General features: G+C 37.7%; 1 protein-coding gene across 2 annotated transcripts in view; it reads right to left on the bottom strand.

Annotated features, from left to right (window-relative positions):
• Positions 1 to 12,237, bottom strand: part of MACROD2 (mono-ADP ribosylhydrolase 2) — a 1,912,080-nt gene extending 1,899,843 nt beyond the window's left edge. For both annotated transcript variants that reach the window (XM_041733514.1, XM_041733515.1), the window contains exons 1-2: positions 11,941 to 12,237; positions 5,775 to 5,891 (exon numbers count right to left, since the gene is read on the bottom strand). In XM_041733514.1, the coding sequence (XP_041589448.1) occupies positions 5,775 to 5,891; positions 11,941 to 11,986 (163 nt within the window). In that variant the 5' untranslated portion in view covers positions 11,987 to 12,237. The remainder of the gene's footprint in view (positions 1 to 5,774; positions 5,892 to 11,940) is intronic.
• Between the last annotated feature and the right edge of the window lie 139 nt (positions 12,238 to 12,376).

Genomic DNA, 12,376 nt, shown 5'->3' with positions numbered 1-12,376 from the left:
AAATAGAAGGGTTTCAAGGTGAAAAATGAAAGCTGAGAAAAATTAAGGTGAGATAAGTGGTAGGAGGAGGGGGGAGACAAGTACAGGTAAAGACACAGTAGTGAAAGTGGGAGGGAGCACAGTACATTCAAGAAACAAACAGAATAGTGTGGCTATAGGCAGAGACCAAGAAAAGGAGTGGTATAATAAAGAGCCCAAAGAGGAGAGGAGCCAGACCATAAAGCTTAGCACATTTTAGGATTTTAGTCCTTACTAGTCTTTTTACTTTTAACTATAAAGTGAAAAATGTTTGTTTCTAATAGTTCTACTTTTGCCACATCTTTGTTGGTAATGGAAACATCACAAATAATTGCAGAATAAGCCAGAGTCATCTTTGTTACCTGAGGCAAAAACAGATTTCCGGTTTTTTTAATTAAATTTATTTTAAGATCACATAAAAGGGGGAAAATCACCACCTACTCAAAATAAAAGATTTCTATCTAAGAGTGCCTGGGTAGCTCAGTCACTTGGGCATCCAACTCTTGATTTCTGCTCAGGTCATGAACTCAGGATCCTGAGATTGAGCCTCATGAGTGGCTCTGTGCTGAGCATGGAGCCTGCTTGAGGTTCTCCCTCTGTCCTTCCCCCTTACCCATGTGTGCATGTGCTCTCTCTCAAAAAAGGAAAAAAAAATTTTTTTAATTAAAAACATTTCTATCTAAGAATTAAGGAGTTTTGCTCTGGGCTGCCTTCTGCTTCTACAGATCATTTTACTTTCAAAGTATGGTGCTTAAACTGAATATAAAAAGGAACCAATATCACAAAATTAAATAGGAAATATCCCTTTCCGATATTTGTATCCCTATTACAAATATCCTGTTTTAAATACCAACTTCCTATTTAGTCACTTTAAACTGTGCTCTTCCAACTAGCATCAAATATTTAATCAAATAATATAGTTAACATTGTTTAAAAATCTGGGTAAGTCCCCACCTCATCATAGTTATTTTTTTTTAATTCCTTTTACCAAAAAATAAAAAATAAAAAATTCCTTTTACCATCATGGTCCCACACCCCATCCATGTAACACTCAGTAACACAAGTAATTATATTCCTATTTCCCAATTGATGATTTCTAAACATCAATATTCAAGTTGGTACACAGATAAAATGCAACAAAATTCAATATCCACACTGAAATAAGATCTCAGTGACTGAGAGATTGAGTTTGGACTTAAATTTTATTTTTTTTTGGTCAGTCATCACTTCTTGTGGAAATAATTTAACGGAAGAAATTTGTTCTAATGAAAATGTGCAAATAGGGTTGAACTTCTAAGTTAACAATGCTAGCTATTTTCAGTATGAAAGATTATGCACATACCTCTAGCCAACCCATACATCTCAAAAATTTTATATACCTCAAAAAAATGGAGATTCACACAAAGACTTCAGAGTTCACAGACCATTTCCAATTAAGTGTTTTCAAATGACCATAAATCATGCTTGAATATATGTAAGATGAAATATCAAGATATGAAGTATGAAGTTTCTTTCTAAATGACGCATTTTTAAAAAAATTTGTAACACCTGAGTAAAATAATTGTATATTTTCATCTAACTCACTGTCACAATTATATTTTATCTCCTTTGCTATTCCATATAAACATTAAAAGTAATGACTCAAAACATCTAAATTTACAGCTGTAGCTATTTTCCCTGATACTAACTAGTAAGACAAAATCAGCATAAGCATAGCAGTCTTTGCCAATCCTTTGCTCCATCCAAAGAAAGAAACAATGCTTCTCTGAGTGGTGTTTTAAAAGAACCTTGGCTTAGAAGTAGCAAAGGAGTACAGAACACATACAAATTAAACCTGAAAACTTTCCTCCCTACAAAGAAAACAATGCCATTTTTCTATCATATCCATCTATCCATCCATTTATAGATCTGTATTTGTCTTTCTACTGTACCACAAGACTACAATTTAGTAATTGTATGTTTTTGAGAATTATACTTTTTTTTTTAAAGATTTTATTTATTAGAGACACAGAAAGAGAGAGAGAGAGAGAGAGAGAGAGAGACAGGCAGAGAGAGAAGCAGATTCCATGAAGGGAGCCCGACACGGGACTCTATCCCGCATCTCCAGGATCACGCCCTGTGCTGAAGGTAGCGCTAAACCGCTGAGCCACAGGGGCTGTCCAAGAGTTATACTTTTAAATGCACATTCACACACACACATCCTCTGTAGACTATTAACCACTGAGGTACTCCCACTTAATATATGTGGCAGGGTGGGGAAGAGAGAGAGGGAGATTTTAAATGACAGTCAAAAATTAACAAGAGGCATCTAGATGGCTCAGTTGGTTGAGTGTCCTACTTCTGATTTCAGTTCAGATCATGATCTTAGAATCGTGAGATCTAGCCCTCAATTGGGCTTTGCACCCACCATGGAGTCTGCTGGAGATTCTCTCTCTTCCTCCCCATCTGCCCCTCCTGCCACTCACTCTCATGCTCTCTCTAAAATAAATAATAAAATTTTTAAAAAGAACTCTTTCATTACCTTTGGAAGATTTCAGGAAACCCAACTCAATTTAAAAACTGGCAAATAAAAGGAAATCCAGCATTTATTCTGTCTTTTCTTATAAATTGTGTTACATGGAAACAAAAAAATTAATGAGAAAGTTCTTTATAGAACTCCAAATAATAAATGAAGGGATGATAAAATCAGAATAAGACCATATTGCAATCTCTAATAAAATAGTGGATTTAAGCAATGATCATTAATGGCTATGAAAATCATTAAGTGAAAAGCTGGCAGGGAACTTTACAATGGATAGATTAGGCTGGGAATACTTGAACCTAGTGATGAATCCTCAACACAGACAGTAACTGAACATTATGTGTCTTGTAGTATTATGAAAAAGAAGGTATAATAATTGATAAACTATTCTTTAAAAAAAAATTGAACCAAAGTCTGAGCAAGACTCTGGATTTAACTACTAGCTCATAAGTAACACTATGGACAGAGAAACATGTTAAATGACACTACAAGGATGCAGTCAGCAAAATCCAAAATGTTAAAAGTTTGGAAGACAAATAATCTACTTTATTTATCAAATAAATTACAGGTGGTGGGAAAGAGGACAGAGAGAAAAGAAACTATATAAATTAAAAGAGACTTAAGAAATATATTCAATCAAATATGTGGACCCTGTTCAGATCTTAAGCAAACCTACTATATTAAAAAAAGTAAAACCCTTTATGAAACAATTGTAAAAAGTTTAATACTAACTGGATATTTAATTATATTAAAGAATTATTCATTTAAATGTGATACAGTGTTGTGGTTATAGTAAAAAAAAAAAAAAAAAAAAAAACAGAAAACATGTCCCTATGTTTTAGAAACACATGCATATGCACACATATATTTACAGATAAAATTAGTATGACATACAGGAATTGCCTCAAAATAATTTGGGAAGAAGGTGTGGGAAGCACTGGTATAAATGAAAAAAAAAAACTGGCCATGTTTTAACTTCAAACAGGGTGATTGGAGTAAAAAGGTTCATTATACTACTCTATTTTTACATAATTTTTTAAATGCTTATTTTAAAGTTTGAAAAAAAAAAACAATTCTTCTTCACAGAGGGTTGACCTCAAGGTATTCCTATTTAACATATTAATTATGCTCACCTACTCATGAGTCACTATTGCAAGTGTTGAGACACAGTATATTAAGAGAAAAGAATTTAAAAATTCCCTTCAATAAAGGAACTGACAAATGAAAGAGAATTATTAATGAAATGGAAGCATATAATCTCAGAGATTTACCAAGAGCAGTTGACAAATATGAACATGAACAATAAGAAACTGGGTTATGAAGTGGGGGTTGTTGTTTTCTTTTTTTTTGGTAATCATCTCCCATCCTTTCTCCTTCTGATCCATACTTGCCAGCATTACCAGAGTCGTAAAAGTCAAAATAAAAATACTGTCTACTTCCTGCTTTCTACACAATCATTTTATATTTGGCAATTTTTAGTTTCCTTTTTTAGGAGACCTTAAAATCAAAATTATGACAAATGCATTCAATTATTCTCCAGCTTATTTAGCTTTCTACTACAATATAATAACAAAAAGAATTTAATTAAAGCAAAACTGAGCAAAGTAAGAAAAAAATTAAAATAGCTTGAGAACTTCCCATGTAATTCTGGATATCAAGGTCAAAACGTCCTTCTACAAAAATGTAATAATGATAAACTACAACATTTGAAATTGGTATATTGTGCAAACCCAATAAATACTGTTCATGTCCTACGAATCAGAAAGTGTTCAATAGAAATACAAACTTCATCACATCATTTCTCTGCCCATGAAAAACTTTCAGCTCAAAAAAAGCATTTTAGGAAAAAAGTGAAATACATACATAGACCAGTTGTAACCACTTATAAAGCTCATATTCGGAGTAAATACACAGGATCCTGCTAGGGAATACAATGGCAGGTGTTATTTAATGTATTTTTCTGATTCAGGGGACAAATTTTGGTGTGTGGTATCTCTGAAAATACCCAACTATGAGTCCTCTGATAACCCAGTTCAACCCTAGACTGTTATGTGTATATTCAAAAAGAAGTAGCCAACATAAAGGCCAAGCCTTTATGCAGAGGTGAATAGACCAACATTGGGCAATACAACCTTGGGTATCTCTACCCCTCGGTCAATTGTTCTGGCAGCAACAGGAATCTCTTTCTGAATGGAAAAAATTGTTTTAAAAGAACATTAAGTACTACATCCTTAGAAAAGTGACCAGCTAAAAAAAGCAACTAAGAAAGAAATAGGACTCACATGTTTTGCCTTCTAGAAAAATAAAAATTCTGTCTAAAATGCAAACACTCAGGTAAATGTGTTCTCTTCAGACACTAAAGCCTAATTGGGCTGCTATTTCCCACCCACAGATTTGTCCACAGGAATTCCATATTAACTTTCTTGTTCTGAACCCATAGTATCCTGTACAGTTCCATCAATCTGAGACCAGAACCTGTGAAATTAGCATGTTCCAAGTCACTTTCATACAGTTACCTTTCTTCCTCAATTATGAAGTATACTAAAAAGCACCCTATTTCTTCTTAGCTTCACATCTAGGCCATTAACATCAATAAGTGCTAATTCAGAGGTAGGCATAATAAGCATCCATTAAATCTATTGTTTTTTAGAATATTTTCCATGTACCTTTTCAATACTTACAATTTCATTTATATTCTAACACATACCTTCACTCAGTCTAGACTCTCATTAAATCATACTTTTGAGTATGTAATACAAATAGTTTATTTACATGCAGATATAATACCACACCATACAAAACATATACACTTCGCTAAAACTATGGGAAATGTTTTTCTCTATTCTTCCTAATGTACCCTCAACTGTATCCAATCCTCAGAATATCTTAAAGAAACTTGAAGAAATAAGTGAATTAAAAAAAAAAAACTCAAAAGGCCACACCACAAAAGCACCAAATCCTTAATATTATTTGCTCCAAGAACAACTGCAGAATTTTTTTAAGTGCTATAACAGAAATGTGGACTATTATAACATGAATTATGTTAATAGAGTTTCCTAAATTTAAATAACAGAATAGATTGCTACAAACAATTAAATGGCAACAAAGCAATTACTTCAAATACCAAAAATATCTTTTTACTGAATGCTAGTTATTCAATTCTATCAAAACTGTCCTGCAAAGACATAAATAAATGACAATAATATCTACATGAAAAATGTTTTGAGAAACTTACCATCATTTTGGCTCTTCCCCTTCATCTCCTCCTTCCACGATAGGATGGTGTTCAGGGGAACATAGTCCCTTATGTATTCTTTGCGTCTCTCCTCTAAGGTCATCTTCAGTAAACGTTCTTGCAAAATAAAAGCAGAATCTCCATTTGTATTTAACTTTTAAGTTCAAGAATTGTTTTATAATTTAGTATTAATCATGTAAAGAAACTAAAGAATTGGCTGGGCTTGAGAAACATCAAAATGAAAATATAATGATATCATATTTGAATGTTAAAAAATGTCAAGTTAATACCATATTACCAGAGGGGTTGGGGGGAGGGGTGGAAATCAAAGCTTGATGAGGAAGACTCTTATGATGGTCCAAGAAATAAATGAACTCTTTCAATCAACGTCTACTAACAGTCTATGTGCCAAGTAATATGTTTATACACTACAGGTACAAAGGTGATCCTTTACCTTGAGGAGTTCACAAGACAAAACAGGAATGGATAATATACAGAATAACAGCTACATAAGTAAAATACAAAATCCTAAGACAGGTATAAACAAATGCTAAGAGCACAAGAAAAACAGCCACCACAGTATTTCCTTAATTAAAACATACCATCAACAATAAAAGTTTTGGTTTTTCAATTTAATAATATCTTTGAGAAGGTGATTAAATGCTACTTTTCAACATATATCTTGATAAAATATTTTTTAATGCATATTAGAATTAATGATGGTGGCAGTAAGTTCTTTATTAGTGCCAGTACTTCACACATATAATTTCATGGAAATAATCTTTCCAACAACTCAAAGAACATCAAAGTTCAGTAGCTGTCCAAAGCAAGAAAGCTTTCCATTAAAATCCAGTCAGATATCTCTAATAGTCAAAAAGTACAGCCTATACTATTAGTATACTACCTTCACAGGAAAAGCTCCTCAAAAGAGGTGATGTACGATGACGTACGTCTGTACATCAGCTATCATGTATTACATACTTTAACAGAGGTCTCCACAATGTAAAGACATGGACCACTGTACTCTCTCCCACTGTCTTTTAGCATACTACAAGGTGAACGGATTTAAGGATATCTAGTTTTAGGTGTATAACCCTCATAAAATAATCACTTTAAAAGATTATTTCCAGGGACACCTGGGTGGCTCAGTGGTTGAGCATCTGCCTGCAGCTCCAGTCATGATCCGTGGTTCCAGGATCAAGTCCCACATTGGGCTGCCTGCATGGAGACTGCTTCTCCTTCTGCCTCTGCCTCTCTGTCTCTCTCTCTCTCTCTCTCTCTCTCTCTCATGAATAAATAAATAAAATTTTTTTAAAAAGATTCTTTCCAGAAATAAACTGAAGTTATTAATATAAGCACAAGTGAACAGGAAATGGGATGAGGAGCCAACATTTTTCCCTGCTCCTAGGACTGGCTTTTCTTCAGCCACATTAGGAGAAATTAATAACAAGGTATTTTAATCAGATGTGATATAATCAAATCACAACACTACAGTACTCAAGGGTCAACACCGTACTGAATGTAAGATGCCTAAAAGGCATTCAAATTGAAATCCAAGGATCTGGAAATTCAGGATTGAGGTCTAACCTAGAGATTTTGGAAATTACGACAGAAACTTCTGGTCCTAAAGGAAGTTCATAGGAATAGGTAAGGGATGTGACCAAATGTCAAACAAAAACAATTAAGGGAATGGACAAAAAGAGGGGAAAAATGAAATAAAACTCAGATGTCACTAGAGGCATACGGTGAATCAAAGTGCCAATGATGTATAAACCAGAAGAGAAAAGAGTGAATAAGTAGAAGAGGGAGGGAGGTAGGGGCATGGGGTAACTGGATGATGGACATTAAGGAGGGCACATATGTAATGAGCCCTGGGTGTTATACAAGACTGATGAATCACTGACCTCTACCTCTGAAACTAACAATACACTATATGTTAACTAATTGAATTTAAATAAAAAATTAAGTAGAAGAGAGGAAATACTGTCAATTGCTACAGGAAGATCAGGAAGAATAAAAAGTAATTGGTTTTATCAATTGGATCACCAAAAGCACTGAAAGAAAGCAAAAATGGTTAACACAGCTGTCTGGATTCTAATCCCAAACCATGCAAATCTATGTGATCTTGGGTTATTTAATTCTTTATGTCACAGTTTCTTTCTGAGGTAGGTTATTATGCACAATTCATCGATGAGGCAATTAAGCCAGAGAGGTTAAATAACTTACCTAACTGTACTGATAGTAAGCAGTTCAAGAAGGATTCAAATCAGACAAATGTTCAAAGCTCTCGACCCTATAGTATACTACCTCACAGAACTGTTGTGAAAATTAAATGAAATAAGCTATGTAAGGTACAGTAGTCCCCCTTATCTGCAGTTGTGCTTTCTATAGTTTCAGTACCCATAGTCAACTGCAGTTGGGAAGCAGATGATCCTCTCTGACATACTGCTGGAAAGTCAGTAGTAGCCTAACACTATGTCATGTCATTCACCTCATTTCATCTCATCACACAGGCATTTTATCATCTCACATCATCACAAAACAAATGAGTACTGTGTGACAAAATATTTGAGATACTATATTCATGTAACTTTTATTACTGTATATAGTTATAACTGTTCTATTTTGTTATTAGTTACTGTTAAAATGTTACTGTGCCTAACTTATAAATTAAACTTTATCACAAATATGTATATACAGGGAAAAAAACATAGCATATATTGTGTTTGGTACTATATACAGTCTTAGGCATCCACTGGGGGTCTTGGAATATATCCCCGTAAGTAGAAGATTACTGTACTTAGAATAGTATTGAGCACACAAACAAGATTCAAAAAGTAAACATCACTATTATTAGTACCATCACTATTAGTACCATCACTATTATTACTGAGTGATTTTAGGAACATTCGTTTCACCAAAGCATAGCTGAGATCCAGGAGACTATGAGGGAACTGAGGAAAAGTGAGAAAAGCAACTCCAAGATGAATCCCTGTGGAAGGAAGACTATTTTAGAGACTCGAGTATTATTGTAACGCTGAGGAGGGGAACCAGAAGACACCGATAAAACCAAATATACCCAAAAGGCAATAAATGATAGCACAAGATCTCAAAGAATACAGGAGATGAGACAAAGAGCACAAGAAAAGTGCTTCCTTTAAAACAGGAACAGAGCTGAAAGGACAAAGGACATGTAAAGAAGTGGACAAATGAGACCACAAAGGAAGACATTAGGGCTGTTCCTGTTATATGACATGTATTTTCTAAATGAACTAAAAGGAAACGTCATGTTTAATATAGGAGGAAGGGATCCTGATGGAACGGAAAGCTTGAAGGAAAAGGTAAATTTAGAATACTCACACAAAGGAGCAAAAGGGATGACTGGCACTTTCCAAAGCACTATCAAAAGAGTTCAAATCACTCATAGAGAAATACTGCAATATTAGTGGTCTAGGTTGAGAGATATTACAAAGCAAAGTACAGTTTTAGTAAATGTCAGAAAGTAATACGGGAATGCAACCTGGCCTCTGTCTTTCCATTTATTTAAACATTTAAACATGAACACTTAGAAAAGAAACAAGATCAATAATAAGACAGTAAGATAAAACAATCAAATAATTTATGTTCCAGTACTTGAAATTATAATACACATTAAGTGGTTTTAAATTAAGACTCAAAATAATACATCAATAATGTCTATTTAACACATGTAGACCTGAGAAATCCTTAGTTATTTGTTTAAACAATGAAACATACTGAGGACCGCAAACATCTATAGTTTCTTTGGCATTACACAAAACTTTTCCTAAAACAATGCTTCCCCTTTACAATGAGTCTGCCCTATGAGCCAAGCCTATAAGTAGACGGATCTACTGTTAGATGGCACACTGAGTTAAAGTGTTTACAAAATGCCCTAACATTTCAATAAGGTGGATTAGTCTTCCTATAGAATTAAATAACAGCTGCAAAAATACAATTCCATCCTCACCAGTGCAATGAAAGAAAAAAGGTCACACATCCCATCAGCTTCTTTAATATTAGCTACGGTACTGAAAACCCTTTGTTCCTTCTTGATGGTATAATACATATTTTTAAATGCTAAGTATTCCAAAAATAGACATCCCCATACACTGAGACATACCCTAAAGTCTTCAAAACATAGTAAGTTTTCCCTTTAAGATTAAACTTCATGCAAAAATTGGTTAGTTTTAGACAAGACAAATTTACTCTGTTAAATACCCTCTGTAATTGTGCATTTGCTTCTTTATTTAGAAAACATTAATTTGGTTATATTTTCCCCTATTGTTAGATCCAAAAAAAATATATATATATATAAAGACATTAAAGATTCTAAAATGCCTGCTTTCCACAGTTCAAATGTGTAGGTGTTAAATAAAGGAACCTTTATAACATTGTTACTTTAGGAATATTATGACAGAAAAATACTTCCTAGGCAATCACCATAACTTTATCAATGAATCATGTATTGTAAACAATCTACAGGATTTCCACTATTTTGCCTTATTATCAATAATACAAAACATTCCAAGACCAATAAAAATGGGCATAGAGGATCTCCGAATGCTTATAAGGTAAATCCTTGTTCAAAGTGTGTTGAAACTAAAGTAACTGCCACTGCAAAAACAAAGCATGATTATTTTACACTACTTTATATGTACCGGGCTATTATTCTCAACATTTGTTTAGTGACACCAGAATTTTTAGTTCTATATAAGCTCCATAACATTAAGACATAATTAAGTGACATACAACCTAATCTTTCCATATTTTAAAGGCGTTTTAATTAGATTGCTCAATTATGTTAAATCTTCCCAGTTCATTTGAAAAAGAAAAGAAAAAAAAGAAAAACCTTTCTCATCCCCTCCCTCCCTTCTGCATTGTTTGAAGTAGGCTTTATAAAAGATTTTTCTTTCTGCATACATTCTCTTTCTTTTGTCCACTGTAAAAGGCCAGAACTTTCAAAAAGAATCTACAGGTTTTAAAGAGCTATTATCAATGAATTCAACTCTCACCCTCATCACCCGAGGGATTCTCATATGAAGAGGGTGGGATGGACACTCTGGAGGACTTTGCACTACCCTCACCGACCTCACTCTGGATACACACGTTCAGTCCGTGTCCGCAGTAGCAACCAAGTATTTTTTGCTACGCTTCTGTAAAGAAAGCTAAAGAATTTTAAAAGTGTGAGGTGAAGGGAATGAAAGAAAGAACGCCAGAGACTGAAGTTTTTTTCTTGGAATATTATCTAAATAGGATGCCAGAGAAAGAGAGGAGAGGGAGAAAGAAAAGAGGACCGGACGGCACACTTCTGTATCTCAGGATCTAGCTGGTCTGGATAAGCTTCGACATGCACAGAATTCAGGGGTCGGTCCGTTCGTTGCCAGCGGTATCAGTTTTGCACTCTTAGACTGAGCAACTTCTGATTACAAATGGCAACGAGATACACAAACACACTGCAGAGAAAAGCCCATTCAGACTTCTCTGAAAGCGCTTATGCTCGCGGCAAGACGCCCGCTTTCCGTTTCCCCTAGAGCTCCAGGTTCCAAAAGTCACACTGCGGCGCGGAAAGGACCTGGAGAAAGGGTAATGGGCCGGAGGTGCAGACTAAGGTGCAGCCCGCAGCTCAGGGTGGGGGGCAGCGGCGAGCCGTGAACGCCTGAGGGCGGGCGGCGGCGGCGGCGGCGGCGGCGGCGGCGGCTGCAGCCCGGGCGCCCGCCGGCGGGCACGTGTCCCCGGGACAACCGGGCCGGGAGTCCGAAAGTCCCGGCTGGCGGCCCGGGAGAGCCAGTGGGGGCCCGAGCAAGTTGTGCCGCGCCCGAGGGCTGCCGCGCGGGGCCCACGCCAGCAGCGACGCCGAGGCAGCCCGGCACCGGGAGAAGGTGACCGGGCGCGGCCGGCGGCGGAGGGGCGTGCGCCCACACGTGCGCGAGCCGCAGGTGCCCGGGGGCGGCGCGTGCTCGCCGCTGTGCGCGCGCGTGTGCGCGTGCGCGCGTGTGTACACACGGACTCGCCGGGGAGGCGGCACCGGCCGGGCGGGAGCGAGAAGGCAGCTCGGGGAGGGCGCCGCGGCACACACAGCCCTGACCCCCGCCCCCACCCGGCCCCCACCCCCGCACCCCCGGACAGGACGCGACGGGCCGGTTACCTTTCTCCTCTCTCCACACCTTTTTCTTCTTGTTGCTGGGGTACATGCTGCCGTGGGGGTGGCTGGCTTTGAGCTGCAAGTTCCCCAGGCTCACGGGCACACAGGGTGTGTGTGGAGTGGGAGGGGTGGGAGGGGGCACTCGGGAGGAAAAAAGTGCAAGAGGCTCCGCGTCCCGCGCCGCTCGCCAGTCGCCGCCCTCTTCCCTCAGCCCGCGCTCGGCGTCGGCTCCCACCCGCTCAGCCCCGCGGCCGCCACCACAGCAGCACCTCAGAGCCTGTCAACTAGGTCACGCCTCGCGCTAACCTAACCCCCGCGCAGGCCCCGCCTCCCAGCCGCTGGCCAGCGACGCCTCCCATTGGCTGCACCGCCCGCCGCTCTCCGCGTTCCAGGCACCGCGCGCCCCGACTTCGGCCCCAGGGCGCACGCGCGGGCGCAG

The sequence above is a fragment of the Vulpes lagopus genome, chromosome 18, assembly GCF_018345385.1.
Source record: "Vulpes lagopus strain Blue_001 chromosome 18, ASM1834538v1, whole genome shotgun sequence".
Lineage (NCBI taxonomy): Eukaryota > Metazoa > Chordata > Mammalia > Carnivora > Canidae > Vulpes > Vulpes lagopus.
Note: the sequence above shows the minus strand (reverse complement) of the source record. Positions and strands in the feature narration are given on the sequence as shown.